The sequence below is a fragment of the Lithobates pipiens genome, unplaced genomic scaffold, assembly GCF_037356315.1.
Source record: "Lithobates pipiens isolate NorthernLeopardFrog02 unplaced genomic scaffold, aLitPip1_a1.2 Scaffold_23, whole genome shotgun sequence".
In the NCBI taxonomy this organism is placed as follows: domain Eukaryota; kingdom Metazoa; phylum Chordata; class Amphibia; order Anura; family Ranidae; genus Lithobates; species Lithobates pipiens.
Window position 1 is genome coordinate 99,016,514 of NW_027507785.1, and position 17,492 is coordinate 99,034,005.

At 40.9% G+C, this 17,492-nt stretch overlaps 1 protein-coding gene across 4 annotated transcripts in view; it reads left to right on the plus strand.

Annotated features, from left to right (window-relative positions):
• Nucleotides 1-17,185, plus strand: part of PHF2 (PHD finger protein 2) — a 429,233-nt gene extending 412,048 nt beyond the window's left edge. For all 4 annotated transcript variants that reach the window (XM_077452101.1, XM_077452100.1, XM_077452098.1 and 1 more), the window contains 2 exons: nt 2,668-2,760; nt 14,344-17,185. In XM_077452101.1, coding sequence (XP_077308227.1) covers nt 2,668-2,760; nt 14,344-14,400 — 150 coding nt within the window. In that variant the 3' untranslated portion in view covers nt 14,401-17,185. The remainder of the gene's footprint in view (nt 1-2,667; nt 2,761-14,343) is intronic.
• The last annotated feature ends 307 nt before the right edge of the window (nt 17,186-17,492 follow it).

Consider the following 17,492-nt stretch of genomic DNA (forward strand, 5'->3'; position numbering starts at 1 on the left):
GGGGTAAATTTTCCAATAAAAATGGAGATTCTATTGATACGGATGCCATATTTTTGTCACAAGTGAATCAGCATATTCATTTTAATGGACATTAGAAAATAAAACCAGCCATAGATGGATCAGAATTTGGCCGGTTCAACTGGGATCAGCTGAATTTCAGTCTATCTGTGGGCAGGCTGTTGTACTGAAGTCGATCTATCAGTTGACTGCAGTACAACCAGTCTGACAGTTTTTCTTTATCTGATCACCAGCTGTCAGAATACAAGAGGGATTCCCCCATCAATACTGATTGTGTTGATGGGGAAATCAAGCAATTTTCTTTCCCTCAACCCATGGTTGAAAGTGCAGGGACCTCCAGTTCCTGCAGCAGATTTCCAAATCCCCTCGAAATAGCTTAATGCCAGGCTGTTTTGACAAGCAAATCTCTTAAAACTTCCAGGAACGTACTGCTAAGTCATTCCTATTCACATTCCTATTGGCCCAATGTTGTGATGTACAGCCTCATTGATCAGTAGGAATGTGCAAGAGGGGTGAAGTGCTGAAGTTTTACCGGTCAGAACAGCCCAATATTAGGTTGTGACAGGAAGGTTCAGGAGGCTTCTGCAGGTATGTGTACATTATTCTTTTTTTTTTCTCCATGGGAGAATCTATATGAGCGCCTAATAAAGAGGAAATGACAACATAGTGAGAGTTAATAATACAGTTTTTACATTCAAATAATTATATGACCTTCATGTATTTTTTTCTTGCTTTTCTATATACAGTATTTTGTATTAAACACAGCTAATAAATAGCGCAGTGAAGATAACTACACAGGGATTGCAGTATTTTTCAATGGGCCAGCTGACTTGCACTGTGAGAAGGAGCAGTAGAATAGAAACACTTACTACTAAATTGTAGCGTGAAAAAATCTGGTGCCTCTCTGCATAGTAACCAATCAGCTTCAAGGTTTTATTGCCAAAGCCTCAAAGCGGTTATATACCCTTTTTTTTATTTTTATCTACAGGTAAGCCTATAATAAGGTTTACCTGTAGGTAAAATTAATATTGCCTAAACCTGTACGGTTTAGGAGATATTCACTTTGAATGCAACCTCTGACGTCAGCAGCGCATGCGATGGCCCGGCTGAAGGTTCGGTAGACACTGCCAGACCTTGCCAGAAAGAATACTCCAGTATGCATGTTAGCTCCCTCGGCGTGGAACACAATGCAATACAGGGACCTCGTTCTAAGGTGAGTATTTCATAATGAGATAGTATGTGGTGCATACTAGCTCATTATAATTTTGCCTTACAAGATTCGTTTTTTTTGTGTTTTTTTATTTTTTTCCATGGTAGGGCATACAACCACTTCAAGTGATTGTAAAGTCTCTTTTTTTTTTTTCAAATAGCAAGAATGTTATACTTACCTGCCCTGTGCAGTGGATTTGCACAGAGCAGACTGGATTCTTCTCTTTTCGTGTCTATCTTCGCTGCTCCTTGCCCCTCCCTCCCATTGAGTGCCCCCACAGCAAGCAGTGTGCTATGGGGGCACTCGAGGCAAGCTGCAGCTCCGTGTGTCCATTCAGACACCAAGCTGCCATTTTGCCCCACCCCCTCTCTCTTCTGATTGGCTAACTGACTTTGATTGGCAGGATTGGGAGCCAATGGTACCGCTGCTGTGTCTTAGCCAATCAGGAGGGAGAGTCCCGGATGGCCGAGGGGCTCGTGGACATCGCTGGATAGAGATGAGGCTCAGCTAAGTATGAGGGGGGCTGCTGCACACAGAATGCTTTTTATCTTAAGGCATAGAATGCCTTAAGATAAAAACCTTCTGCCTTTACAACCCGTTTAATTGAACAAGCTGAAGTTAGAAGCTGATTGGCTAACCTGTACAGCTGCACCAGATTCTAAACGTGTACAGCTGCACCAGATTCTAAGTAGTAAATCTCCCCCACTGTACAGCATTGTAAAGGAAGAAGTAGAGCCAAGGTATGTAATAGGCTAAGATGGCTGCCCCAGCTACATATGTAAAAAAAACATTAAAAGTAAAGTTTGAAAACATTACCACACATTAATAATATCATTTTCATGAAGTTAATTGCTTTTACATGCACTGTATGTTTAAAATACAGTTGAAACTCTTAGTTCTCTTTAAGTCTGGCCCTTAAAATTGTAGTCATTTAGGGTCACGAGGTATACGGTAATTGGAATACTTGACTTCCCAGTAAAAATAGCTTTTTTAAATTTTTGGTCAACCACACTGTACCACATCTCAATCTACAGATATTCTAAAGATTAGGTACAATTTTCCGTATCAGTTCCCAGCCTGTAGCTATGGCCAGCTTCAGAGTACTGCTTTTTATCTTGTAACAGTTTTTTGATTAAGATGCACAGTTAATAAGCCCACATGCCTCCACCCGTAACTCCCATAACCAAAATATCACTGGAATTAAAGAAAAAAATGCACAACCGGTGCTTTAAAAGTGGCCTTGTAGAACAGTTCTGGTAACATGGAGTCATTAGAGGAAAATGGGAATGATGGTATTTGTAATGCTTATTAGAAATGATTTTGTTGTAAAAGTTCATCATTTACAAAATGAAAAGTCATTAAGAGAGTAGAAAAGCAAAGTTCTTATGTGAGGTCATCAATTGATCAAGGTGTGTTTCGTCTTCTGTGTTCCATTATAGAACCCTTTCAGAATGAGTCATGTGACACAAGCGGGCAGGACCTGTGTCTTAAGTACAAAAGGACAGCTGGGAACGAGCACAAAAGCGAAAAAGGTATCACAACAGACAAACCAGCCCTTTTTTTTCTGCCCAAAATGTTTTTTTGTTTTTTTTGTTTGATTTTTTTTGTACAAGATTCAGTAACAAGGATTTGAATTGTGTTCATTTTATATTTCTCTGTTCCTTAGCCATGTACCCCGTTTAATTACACCCCATATGGATACATACAGAATTTCTGGGATGTGCACATACTGTAAAACGTAGTTTGTAGGAGTTCCAGAATATTGCATTGTCTTTTGTTTTAACCTTCGATCTGTAAATGGATTGAATGCTAGACTCTAGAAAATCTTTCAGTCTTGTTAAATTTATGAAACTGGTGGTTGGTTCAATCTCTGCTGGTTTAGGAAATGACCAGGATATTCAACCTTTAAATTATTATAACATTTATACTGTAGAAGTTGAGAATTGTGTGAAGATTTACTCCAATTATGTGCAGATAATATAAGCTTGCAGTGATTTGCGTTTCATGATTGGGCACATTGTGTGAAACTTCTCAATTCCTTTAGTAATTCAGTTTGTTTGTCTCATCCTGACTATTTAACCACTTCAATACTGGACACTTTGACCCCCTTACTGTCCAGGGCAAATTTCACCTTTCAGTGCTGTTACACTCTGAATGATAATTGCATGCTCATGCAACACTGTACCCAAGTAATTTTTTTATAATTTCTTTTGATGGTATTTAATCATCACTGGCTTTTTTATTTTTTTCCAAACAAAGAAAAAAAGACCAAAAATGTTATGTTGTAAAACTTTTGCAAATAAGTACATTTTTCTTGTTCAAAGATGGACACTGGTAAGGCTTCACTGATGGGCACTGATTAGTCGCTGACAGACTTGCTGGTTTACAGCTCTCCTTTCCTCACACAGTGGGAGGAAAGAACCGCTGATGACCTTCAAGTCTGTTTACATGCGATCAGCTGTGACCCGCTGACCACATTGTAAAGGGCTATTGTGATTGGCCCTTTACAGCAATCTGTGACCAGCTGTGTCCGAAGGATACATCGGTCACAGAGTGTGCCAGATGTGCGACACAGAGGGTGCAAGGAAGGCATGGTTCTGGGAGGACATCCATGGACACCTTCCCAGAACTGAACAAGCACCCTCTAGCTGTAGGCGCATTAAGAGCTTGGGCATTTATTTATTTCATTGGCCAGAATATTAATTTATTATGTTATAAAAGAAAAAGCAGCACTACAAAGTGCAATAAAAAAAGGCTCAAAACCGCTAGACAATCCCTGAACAAATGACACATGCAAATGACAAAAGTCCATAAATCCTTAAAGGGCACCCAAAAAGTGTTGCAAATAAACTGTAGGTGAAATAATGTTCCTCCACTGACAGCATAGCACACCGGGCCTCTTTCCAAGATATGGACCACTAAATTATAGGTGGCCTGCAAGCACTCCAACACTCCTCTGGCTGGTTCTCTTTCATCAGTAAACACACCAGAAAGGATTCTGTTGGCCCCTCTCAAAAAGTCTCCCCACAGGTCACATGTGTCAAAATAAGAGCCAGCCCTGCCACATAGTGAAGAACGTCAAATTGCTCAAGCGTTTATTAAAAAAAATATGTCCGAAATACTCAGATATAGGTGTCTGTTTATGAAGCAGTGAAAAAATGTCACTGCTTCATTCTCTGCCGTTCTCAGAGGAGATTGTTCTCCTCTTTGTGCCAGTTTATGAAGCTTTGTAGATCGCTTCTCCTTTGGAGGAGTAAAGCGATCTACAAACGCTTCAAACAGTGGAGAACACCCCCTGATACTAGAATCTCATGAGACGTTACGAGATTACAGTACCAGAAGTTCACTGAAGAACAAAGATGTCAATTTATTAAGCAGTGATAAACACGGACAGAGGGCGTGATTATGGTTAATGCTAATAATATAAAGAGTCCCTCTACATAATATATACAGTGGTGTGAAAAAGTGTTTGCCCCCTTCCTCATTTCCTGTTCCTTTGCATGTTTGTCACACTTAAGTGTTTCGGAACATCAAACCAATTTAAACAATAGTCAAGGACAACACAAGTAAACACAAAATGCAATTTGTAAATGAAGGTGTTTATTATTAAAGGGGAAAAAAATCCAAACCATCATGGTCCTGTGTGAAAAAGTGATTGCCCCCCTTGTTAAAACATACTATAACTGTGGTTGTCCACACCTGAGTTCAATTTCTCTAGCCACACCCAGGCCTGATTATTGCCACACCTGTTCACAATCAAGGCATCACTTAAATAGGAGCTGCTTGACACAGTAAGGTCCACCAGAAGATCCTTAAAAGCTACACATCATGCCGAGACCCAAAGAAATTCAGGAACAATTGAGAAAGAAAGTAATTGAGATCTATCAGTCTGGAAAGGGTTATAAAGCCATTTCCAAAGCTTTGGGAATCCAGCGAACCACAGTGAGAGCCATTATCCACAAATGGCGAAGGCATGGAACAGTGGTGAACCTTCCCAGGAGTGGCCGGCCGCCCAAAATGACCCCAAGAGCGCAGCGACGACTCATCCAAGAGGTCACAAAAGACCCCACAACAACGTCCAAGGAACTGCAGGCCTCACTTGCCTCAGTTAAGGTCAGCGTTCATGCCTCCACCATCAGGAAAAGACTGGGCAAAAATGGCCTGCATGGCAGAGTTCCAAGGAGAAAACCACTGCTGAGCAAAAAGAACATCAAAGCTCGTCTCAATTTCTCCACAACACATCTTGATGATCCCCAAGACTTTTGGGACAACATTCTGTGGACCGATGAGACAAAAGTGGAACTCTTTGGAAGGTGTGTGTCCAAGTATATCTGGCGTAGAAGGAACACTGCATTTCATAAAAAGAACATTATACCAACAGTAAAATATGGTGGTGGTAGTGTGATGGTCTGGGGCTGTTTTGCTGCTTCAGGACCTGGAAGACTTGCCGTGATAAAAGGAACTATGAATTCTGCTGTCTACCAAGAGATCCTGAAGGAGAATGTCCGACCATCTGTTCGTGTACTCAAGCTGAAACGAACTTGGGCTCTGCAGCAGGACAATGATCCTAAACACACCAGCAAGTCCACCACCGAATGGCTGAAGAAAAACAAAATGAAGACTTTGGAGTGGCCTAGCCAAAGTCCTGACCTGAATCCTATTGAGATGTTGTGGTATGACCTTAAAAAGGCTGTTCATGCTCGAAAACCCTCTAATGTAACTGAATTAGGACAATTCTGCAAAGATGAGTGGGCCAAAATTCCTCCAGGACGCTGTAAAAGCCTCATTGCACGTTATCGCAAACGCTTGGTTGCAGTTGTTGCTGCTAAGGGTGGCCCAACCAGTTATTAGGTTTAGGGGGCAATCACTTTTTCACACAGGGCCATGATGGTTTGGATTTTTTTTCACCTTTAATAATAAACACCTTCATTTACAAATTGCATTTTGTGTTTACTTGTGTTGTCCTTGACTATTGTTTAAATTGGTTTGATGTTCCGAAACACTTAAGTGTGACAAACATGCAAAGGAACAGGAAATGAGGAAGGGGGCAAACACTTTTTCACACCACTGTATATTATGTAGGGGACTATATTTTATTCCACATTTTGCTACTTTCACTGTCAAAGTGGACTGTGTATCAATTTAAAATACCTTTTGACTATATTAGCACTATTAATGTTTAAATATTTATTTAGACATATTTTTGACATATTGTATTTTTATTATAGTAGCATCTTTTGGTATTGTATTTTTGCCGTGAACTATTATCCACTATTGTTTGATTATTTCTCGTTCTTTGCTAGTGTATAAGACCTTACCAACTTTTAATAGGTTACTGTGGCTAAATAAGATTGAAAATGGCTGAAGGAACAAAGGCCAACTGCTATTAAAGTATACATAAAGTTTAAGAGCAAACCTTTTTAAATGAAACATGAGCAAAGCATAGTCTCGTATAAAGTGTATATTCCTAACTCAATAGTGCCTATTATGGTTTCTGGCTACTCTTTTGTCTGAATGTCTCAATGACAAAGGTGCCTAGTGAAACTGTATTTCTTTGGGGGGAGTAAAACGTGTGTTTTTAAATCAATTTAATTATTTATTAATGAATACAGAGCTGCATTATTTGTGCCTTTTTATATCTGCCTGTTCAGGCTTTAAGCACAAGTATTGGGAATGCCTGTGGAATCCATCAATTGACACCCATAGAGTTCAAAGGATAATTTGAATGATTTTGGTCAATATTTATTTGTATGTTAACACAATTTATTCTGGTTTATTTTATTATTTATTGAATAAAATCATTATTTGTTTTCCTATAATGTCAGGTGAATATGAAACATTGCACATTGATATTTCACACTTACCGTATATACTTGAGTATAGGCCGACACAACTATAAGCCGAGGCACCTAATTTTACCACAAAAAAAAGGGAAAACGTATTGACTTCAGTATAAGCCTAGGGTGGGAATATGCAGCAACTACTGGGTAAAAAATGCCCATCTGTACTCTAAAAAATGCCCATCTGCAGGCGCTGCCTAACCCCTGGAAACAAGTTTTTTAGAGTTTCTTTAAACAGTAAGTAATATGCGATTCGGCTGGATTACAGTGGCTATAGTTTGATAATTACTTATTATAATGGACTAAATGAAAAAAAAAAGCATCAAAGTGGGAGAGTTTACTTCCTTTTTAAAGCTAAGCTTCAGATATAAAAAAAACACAGTTTAATGCAGTTCTGTATTCATTTATACATGCTTAAATATATTTTTTTAATTTATAATAAAAAAAACTGAGAAAGATATTTAGTTATTAAAACACTGTACCAGATAATTAATGTATGTCCTTAAAAATATTAAAACAATTATTTAGATGAGCAGATTGTTACATAGTTGTTTTTAAGTACACTGCATACTGACACTGCTAAATTTGGCCTGGGCACCTAGGCTTCAGTGACCTCTGGAGCCAGTATATAGTGAACTCTTTAGTAGGATAAACTTTTACTACAGTACCCCATTATGCACCCCCCCCCCTTTACTCAAGGGCAATGCACAATAAATGTATAAAGTACAAAGATAAGCAATTACAGCTAAATGCGAGGGAGCAGACACTGATATTGTGCCTAGGGAGTCGCTGGTGTTTGATTATAAGCTGTTTCTATAAAACTTTGTTATTTTAACTGTCAGTTTTGAATATTTTCATTAAAGTACCTTGCAGCATTGACACGTGTAATGAAATAAGACATCATGGCAGAAAATGACAACAATTCCACATGACATAATACAGTAATATAGGAAGATATCGTTTGATTTACACTCAGCCTCTAACATTCCACCATGGAACACTGCCTGATAAAATAAGCAGCTAATTGTTAGTTACACTTCAGTTAGCGGCATAGATCTCAGCCAAGACACGCGTCTGCTACGTGTAGGACAAATAAACACCACCTGAATATGTAAAAGTTCTGACTCGTCTGAGGCTCTTATAGTAGACATTATAGACAGGAATACTGAGCATCATATTGCAGCGCTTTTTACTAGTATAAGGGGTATATTGTAAAAAAAAAAAAAAGGAACTCAAGAAGTCCAGAGTATATACCTGAACTTTAAGTGTGATGATGTCACCTGCAGCCATCCATTACAACGCTAAGGAAAGATTCCACCCAAAATCTTAAAGCCTAATACCAACCGTTTTTTTTTTTTTTTTACAGCATAGAGAAGGGTGTCAGTGTATCAAGATCATTCTTGAAAGCTGAGATATTTTTTACCTCTATTTGTGTCTAATTCTGTCGGGTTTGAAGGGTGATTTCATTCTTTCCAAATTCTTACTGTAGGTATGCCTAACACAGATTGCAATTCGATATTACGTATTGAGGGTGGGATATGGTGACAGAGGGGTTGATTTACTAAAATTGGCAAAAGCAAAATCTGGTGCAGCTGTTCATGGTAACCAATCCACTTCTAACTTCAGCTTGTTCGGTTAGGCCCTTTTTACACTGGGGCGGGGTCGGCGGTAAAGCGCTGCTGTTTTTAGAGGTGCTTTACTGTCATATTTGCGGAGGTATTCGACTGCTAGCGGGTGCTTTTAACCCTGGCTAGAGGCCGAAAAAGGGTTAAAACCACCCACAAAGTGCTGCTGCAGCAGCGCTTTGCTAGCGGTATAGCTGCCCTGCCCCATTGATTTCAGTGGGCAGGAGAGGTGGAGGAGCGGTGTATACACTGCTCCTTCACCACTCCAAAGATGCTGCTAGCAGGACTTTTTTAGCCTCCTGCCAGTGCACCGCTCCAGTGTGAAAGCCCTCTGGGCTTTCACACTGGAGACACAGGAGCGACTCTTTCAGGGCACTTTACAAACGTTATTTTTAGCGATGTAGCGCCTGCAAAGCGCCCCCGTGTGAAAGGGGTCTTAAGCTTTAACAAAAAGCCTGGAAGCTGATTGGTTTCTATGCACAGCTGCACCAGATTTTGTACTCTTCGTTTTTAGTAAATCAACCCGAGTGTCTTTACTTTTGGTGTTTGTTCAGTATGGGTTTATATCTTGATCCAAGAGCTTCAGCAAAAAAAAAAATATATATATATATTATTTTTCAGAGGGAAAAGTTTGTTGAAAAAAGTTATTTTCCTTTTCTGCCAGAGCTCCTATATGTTTCCTATGTTTCCTATTTCCTATCCACTGTCAGACAAAGTTAGGCCTCATTGACATGGGGTGTACTATGGCAAACCCATTCACTGTGTGATGTTGTGTACCAGCCAGTCTTACTCTTTAGGTATGCACCAATATATCCCCAAAAAAGATCAGCCGAAAATAGGGTTATCAGCGTTTTGCAGATAATGGCCACCGAAAATGCGTTTTTGATGTGTTCTATACATTTCAATAGGGAGGTGCATTACACAACAATGGAAGCCCAACCGTCCAGACATACATTGAATTTAAAGGGGTGCATTTTTCTTGAGCTTTTCTTGCGTTTTGTTTTTTTTTAAAGCAAAAGAGCTTCAAAAACGATTAATCAAAAAATCAAGTACAATACAATTACAGTATTTTTCACTTCATAAGACGCATCTGAGGTTTTAGAGGAGGAAAACAAGAAAAAAATATTCTGAACCAAATGTCCTGAAGTATTTACCAGTGCCCATGAAATGCAGCCTTACCAGTTCCATTAAATGCAGCCTGACTTGTGTCCATTAAATGCAGCCTGACTTGTGTCCATTAAATGCAGCCTGACCTGTGTCCATTAAATGCAGCCTGACCTGTGTCCATTAAATGCAGCCTGACCTGTGTCCATTAAATGCAGCCTGACCTGTGTCCATTAAATCCAGCTTTACCTGTGTCCATTAAATCCAGCTTTACCTGTGTTCATTAAATCCAGCTTTACCTGTGTCCATTAAACCTGTGCCTGGCGACTGGCGAGGACGTCATCACATCCTCGCCATCTGTTGAACAATGGAGGGTGCTGTTCTCTAAGTCTTGTAATTATACCCAATTTTCTCATGTCCACCAATCTTACAGTTGCATCGACTATTTTCTCATTGACCATAGTTGTCTAGACTGGTCCCCTGAGTGTGCTATCGATGCGATGGTCTGGTCCGACCACTCTCCTGTATATTTAACGTTTTTGCTCCCCTCCACCCCTGTGAGGGAGTGGACGTGGGGTTAAATTATTCCTTGCTCGAGAACCCAGAGAAACTACATTGTAAAGCGCTGCGTAAACTGTTGATGCTATATAAATCGTGTATAATAAGAAAAAAAACACACTAGACGTGTCTCAGAGACCATCTCCAATTTCTTGATGGACCACACTGTGGATACCACTCTGCTCCCCATTCAATGGGAGGCGTTGAAAGCAGTATTACGTGGAATGCTCATTCAGCTGGTGCCTGTTTAAAGAAAGTGAGCTCGGCTGCCATACTGAATGCGATTAAAAGACTCTGAACCCTGGAAACGGAACACAAGCATTACCTGACGATGTAGACCCTTACGGAGGTCATCTCAGCCCCATCACAGCTTTGTGAGTTATACGAGAACTCCGCTAGCACTTTTGCTGTTAAGCTTACTTTTCACCATTACAAATTTAAGGACAAGTGTGGCAGATCACTGGCCCATTCCCTTCACCCTAAACACTCCTCCACCTTTTATATCACATATCCAGGGTATGAATGGGGAAGTCCTGTCCTCTCCATCCAAGATAAATCAGGCAATTAGGGATTTTTACCAGTCCTTATACCATATACCTCCTGCTCAGTCTTCAAGCTTTACTTCAACTTTGGAGGAAGTAAAGATGTTATATATTGCTGAGACCACACTCCCTAAACTAGACGATGATATAATCAGCGATCTTGAGACGCCCCTCTCTGATGATGAAGTTGCTAAGGCCATTGCTGAAACACCATCTGGCAAGAGTCAAGGCCCTGACGGATTTACTCCCAAATTTTACAAACGCTTGCCGTCCCTTTTACCACCCTTTCTGACTAAAGTTTTCAACTCTTTATCGGAGGGCTCAGTGTTCACTCCACAGACACTTGAAGTGCACATTTCTCTCATTCACAAGTCTGATAAAGACCTAACCTTCTGCACAAACTTCAGACCCATCTCCCTAATTGGCGTTGACTTAAGGTGCTCGCTAACAGGCTACAACCATTGCTACCTAGTTTGATCCACCTGGATCAAGTTGGATTTGTGAGCGGCAAGGAAGCTAGGGATAACACTCTGAAAACCCTTGTCCTAACTGAGTATGCCCGTGTCCATGACATTCCTCTATGCCTTCTAACGGTCGATTCTGAGAAGGCATTCAATTGAGTGTATTGGCAATTTTCCTGTTTAACACTGCAGCAGTTAGGGCTGGGCCCACATATGATGTCAAGGATAATGTCCCTGTACTTTACTCCATCTGTTAGGATTAGAATCAATGGATGTTCGTTTTCAGTTTACAATGGCACACGTTAAGGCTGCCCTCTGTCTTTTCTCTTATACGTTCCTACTGTGGAACACCTAGCTATTGTCCTGTGAAACAACCCCACTGTTCAGAGTGTTATGGTGGGCCCTATACATGCAAAACTTGCCCTATTTGCAGATGATCCACTTCTATTTGTGACACAACCTCAGACGTTCCATACCCTCCTTAAAACTAGAGTTCCAGAAATTTGGGGTAGTTAGTATTTTCAAAGTAAATTATAACAAATTGTAATTCCTTAATATATCCCTGTCTGAGATGACTTTTCAACACCTCTCATCTACATCCTCTTTTTGTCATGGTTATGCAATGGAGCTTGTCTGTCAGCTTACCTCTCACCATGTGTTGATCACTAGAGACCAGCCACTCTCACCTAACTGCTTTTATAATCTCTCCTCTAAGCATGGCTCCACCCCAGCCCAGCTCCTATCAGAGAACTCTATATTAACTTGTGCACTGCAGGTCGGCCCTGCTAATCAGTTGTGTGTTTGGCTTCTTGTTGCCTGCTTGCCGTGTGCTCTATGTTTGTCTTTGTTACGGACCTTGGCGTGTTCTCGACTATTCCTGTCTGCTTGTGACCCTGACCTTTTGGCGTGTCCCCGAATATCCCTGTCTGCCTGTGACTCTGAACCTTTGGCGTGTACTCTGTTGTCCTTGTCTGCTAGTCTCCCCGACCTTGGCTTATTCCCTTACTATCCCTATCCTCATGTTGCCTACTTTGGGTGTGAGCTAGGGGACCCTGGGGATCGCGACTTGAAGCCAGTTGCAGCCCAGTTCATCCTCACCACTAGAGGGTGGTGAACACCTGCTGGCTCTTAGACTCCACGCCCTAGGGAATCTTACACTCTAACCTCATGGGATCCGTGTTGGTATTCCAGCCGCCCTGCCTTCCTTTACCACCCTGACTCCCATCTGCAGCAGTCAGTCGTAGAGTCCACTACCTTGCGGTGCCCTCCTGATCCCTACAGTGTCCATCTGTCACCTGATCTCAGGTGGCCTGACACTTTTAAGCCTCTATCGGTTATCTTGGGATTCAAATACCAGCGGACGCATCCCAGCTCTTCTCCCAGAATTTACCCCCCTGCTTCTCAAAATGCAGGTGGACTTGTCGTCGTACGCCTCCAGATGGCTCTCATGGCTAGGCAGGGTGAATGCCCTGAAAATGGATGTTCTTCCTCCTTTTTTGTATCTATTTCAGACAATCCCTATCTGAATACCTCGTATTTCCAGATAGAATATGTTATGAATACATTATGAAACACTATCTCTCCCAAAATCTCGAGGTAGAGCCAGAGCTCTTGATGCCTCCATATACCATAAGGCAGCAATCCTTACTCGAGTGTCAGACTGGTTCCATCATTCCTCCTCTAAGGTTTGGATCCAATTGGAAAACCACATGAACCCTTTTGATCTTTGTGCCCTTCCCTGGGCCTCATTCACCCTTCGCAAGGGCCCTTCTCTCCTACGAGACCTTACTCATTAGATGATCTACGTGTGGGATCACTTGACCACTACTTGATGGAGATGATGCCTCCATCAATCAAAATGTAAAACCCTGCTGCCCATTTTGTTTAGATGGTTAAGGGGCATGGAGGAGAAGGAGGCGGAGGAGGAAGAGAGTGAGCTGTCATTTACCACTGTGTATACGCCCACATATGTGACTCTATAGTCACATGGGTTGCTCGGATGTGATAGGGAGGAAATGCTCAGCATAGAAACTCACTGAAAACTGAGCATGTGCACTAGCTGCCAACACTGCTCTGCAAAATCTTGAACTGCAGTGGGGACATGAAAAGGAAGGGATAGAAAACAGCAAGAACCACCAGGTTTTGGAGGGGACAGGGAGTAGGCGGGATAAGTGCCATACACATAAGAGCATTTCCTGTTTACATGGCAGCCTCTGTAATAGGAGGCATTTTACCTGTATGTAATCTTTTGGCTCTCGTCCCGCCCCCCTCCACGTCCCTTCCGAGGGTGCAGATGGATGGACATCAATCAGGTTGCACCAATAATGAGTTTGCATTCCTGGCAATGGTGGGTGCTGTATTCATGGCAATGGTGGGTTCTGCATTCCTGGCAATGGGGGATGCTGTATTCCTGGCAATGGGTTGTGCTGCATTCCTGGCAATGGGTTGTGCTGCATTCCTGGCAATGGGTTGTGCTGCATTCCTGGCAATGGGGGGGGGGGTGCTGCATTCCTGGCAATGGGGGTGCTGCATTCATGGCAATGGGAGTGCTGCTTTCATGGCAATGGTGGGGCTGCTTTCATGGCAGTGGTTGGGGCTGCATTCATGACAATGGTGGGGCTGCATTCATGGCCCTTGGGAGGCTACAGATGGGCAATGACCCTTATTTTGCTTCACAGTTCTGTATTTAAAATTTAAGTTTTTCTCCTGAAACGTCCCTCTTAAAGGGAAGGTGCGTGTTATAAGCCAATACAAACGGTATATTCAAATAACATGCCAAGCTCATCTCTTTACAGCCACAAAGGCAAAATAATTCTTGTTGGGCAGTGTATTAGTGCTCGAATGAACACACTTAGACCAAATTTTAATGGTTCACAGAATATCAGGCCCTCACGCATGTTCACTTCATCAAATCTAGCCCTCTTTGAAAAAAGTTTGGACACCCCTTCTCTAAACTAACTGATTTATTTTGTATTATCATTTCAGGTAAACGTACAAAAAAAGGCATGGCAACAGCTAAGCAGAGGCTTGGGAAGATCCTGAAAATCCACCGGAATGGAAAGCTTCTCCTTTAGTGTTTGCTAAGACAGACTTTTTCTTGTGGCTAGTGGACCCCGCAAGCTGACACTAAACCTTGAACTCTTGCAGGACTGCAGTGGCGCTCTGCAGACATTGTTGGAGGAACCCACCCTGCTCTACCTTCCTGCCACCACTTTAGTAATTCTTTTTAACTTCCAGCAGTTGACGTGTACAGAATACTGCTAATATTTTTTAATAATAATAATAATGTCCTTTCTCAAATTGCTGAGAGTGACTAGTTTGCAGGAAAGAAGAAAACAAAAAAAAATAAACAAGGATCATTCCAGTCTTAGGAAAGAACCTGTTTCAAACGCGGTCAGTGAGAGAAACACAAAATGCATTGCTTCATTTGTTTCCTTTTGAAGGCATTGTATACAGCATGACGTCATGTGCAACACTCTGGTCAGGAATCATGTCACACATTCTGCAGAAATGCCATGTGTAGGAAATGTGTTGTGCGCTTTGTATTTGTATCATCCATTGTAATCTTGATTGGTGATGAACTTGTTGGTAAGCCTACAACTAATGCTTTATGCCCTTACTGAACACGGGGATGAGGGGTAGTTAATTATTTTTGTAGTGAAGCAGTTAGTCTTTGTCCTACTGGGGACCATAAAAAAGATTAGCACCCAGGGGTATACCAGCTATCATATAGCAGTTCACAAGGCTTCTAAGGAGTTCAGTTTATCTATGATGTTGGGCTTCTTAATTACGCAACTGCACTCAAATGAGATACCCAGCTTTGGTTGGGTACAATTAACTTGAATCGCCTGCCAGCTTCTTATATCTATCAGAGGCCCCAGATGTACATCTTCCTTATATAAATTTGTGTAGCCGTCTCCATTTACAAAGCCATTATGAAAGTGTAACTTTTGTACAGGTGACCTGTAAAAATTCTACTTTTGACAACACTGTTTGTAGCAATTGGACATAAGTGGAAATTTGTAGTGGATATTTTACTTCTGCAAGCCCCAAGAGAAGGCAGGCTGTGATTAATTTACCAAACAACCACAAAAAACCTAAAACAGAGTTTTGAAGGGCACTGGTAAGTCCACTAAAACTAGATAGTTTGACCAGGTAGGCTGAGTCAGCTCCCGCCTCCTTAAATGTCGAAAATACTGCAAGGAGGTTGGACCTGATAGGCTGAGTCAGCCCCCGGCTTCTTAAATGTCTAAAAAACTGCAAGGGGGGTGGACCTGGTAAACTAAGTCAACCTCAGGCTTCTTTTATGTCTTGGATACTCCAACAGAGATGTCCACTTCAGAGTTTGGTTTATCTCGCCTATTTGTTTCATATTTCAGCTATTCCTGTTGTGTTCTCCATATTATTAAATAATTCAACAGGGATCCCAGGACCCCATCATAATGGCAAATGAATAGACCCAGGTACTCAAGCACAGACATCTCATTAATAAAGACCCTGAGAGGTAAAAGAAACTAGCAGGTGGTTGAAATGTCCAGCATCTACCAAAAACAAAAATATCGGCTTTGATTGGACTGACCTTTTAAGTACGTGTCAAGTTTTTAGTTGTGTTTCTAATGGGTACACAAAAAGAAAATTGCCTTTATAAACATTTGACTATTGAATCTCAATCTACACTGTGCACACACATGGTTCCGGAACATTCACATCCTCCAGCGTGGAAGGGGGAATCATGCGAGCTAATTTGTTAAGTATGGTGTGACTCTCCTGCATGAACCATTTATTACAGCTGGCCTTAAATCTAAGACAAACCATTTGACTCCATATTTACCCCTTTTGCAAAGAAGAATAGCAATATTTAAAGGGAACACTAATGGATCTTAGATGTGTTTTGCTTTTATTGGTCTGTCTTGTACAAAAAAAACAAGAAAACTCTCAATGGTTTAAAAGCAATAACCCATTTTATTAATCCCATTATCAAATGTTTGAGTTTCACTTACTTTTGTTTTGGACTGTTATGGAAAATATTTAGCATGTAGCAGCCGCCATCCAGAAAAGCATCATGGGACATGACTTTGAAGCACATGTATATGGGAAAAAAGGGTTTTTGCTTTGAACCTATGATAAATTTAAAGTGGAAGTAAACTCCCCTATCGTTTTCAGCCAAGGAAGCTGCCATCTTTGCCTCTGTTTAATCTTCAACTGCTATGGTGCTGCACATGTGATTTGTTATGACACCAGCCATTGGATGATTTGATAGTTTGGCTGAGAGCACAGCCAATGTGCAGTTAGCATTCTCGGCATGCCTTTTTTTTTAACTGTTTAAATCCATGGGTTTACTTCCACTTTAAGACAAATGGATTTAAGTCTGCCCACAACATGTGCAAATTAAAGTTTGAACCTAGTTCCCTTTAACATGCTTAGCCCATCATCATTTATAAATTGATAATTCATTTGATCTTTTTTTTCCCTCTTCATACTTTATGCCAAGGAGTATTTGTTACATAGGCCGAGTGCTATATATATATATATATATATATATATATATATATATATATATATATATATATATATATATTGTCTCATGTGATAAAACAGGCCACCCTGAGTTCTACCTATCAATATGTCTAAATGAAGAAATGTCCCTTACTGCACTGGGATAATTACACTGAGATCCCGATTAATTGTCACGTTAAATGATGTCCAGTGCTCCATTGTTTTTTTTAATTTTTTTTGAGGGGGGTGTGTAAACTTTGTCAGAGTTGACATCTCTGTTCAAGCAATTAAAAAAAAAAAACATTATTGCACTTAATGATATTTATTGCAGATTTTATACTCGGGAGCCACTTTTTTAATTTAATCTGTCTAGTATTCCATAAAGGGATGCACATGGTTGGCAGTGATTCTCAAGCATGCTGTGGCATTCACAGAATGCCTGGATAGTATTAAAGGGCCTAATATGGGCCATAAAAACATTTTGGTACACCACCATAAGCCTGATTTGTTGATACAACACAGGATGAATCCATTGGTCTATGTACTTCAAATTCTAACCTATACTATCTGCATGCAAAATTTAAGACCCGGTTAGACCAGGCAGTGTTTTTACAATCTTTATTTATGTAGTTTGGCTG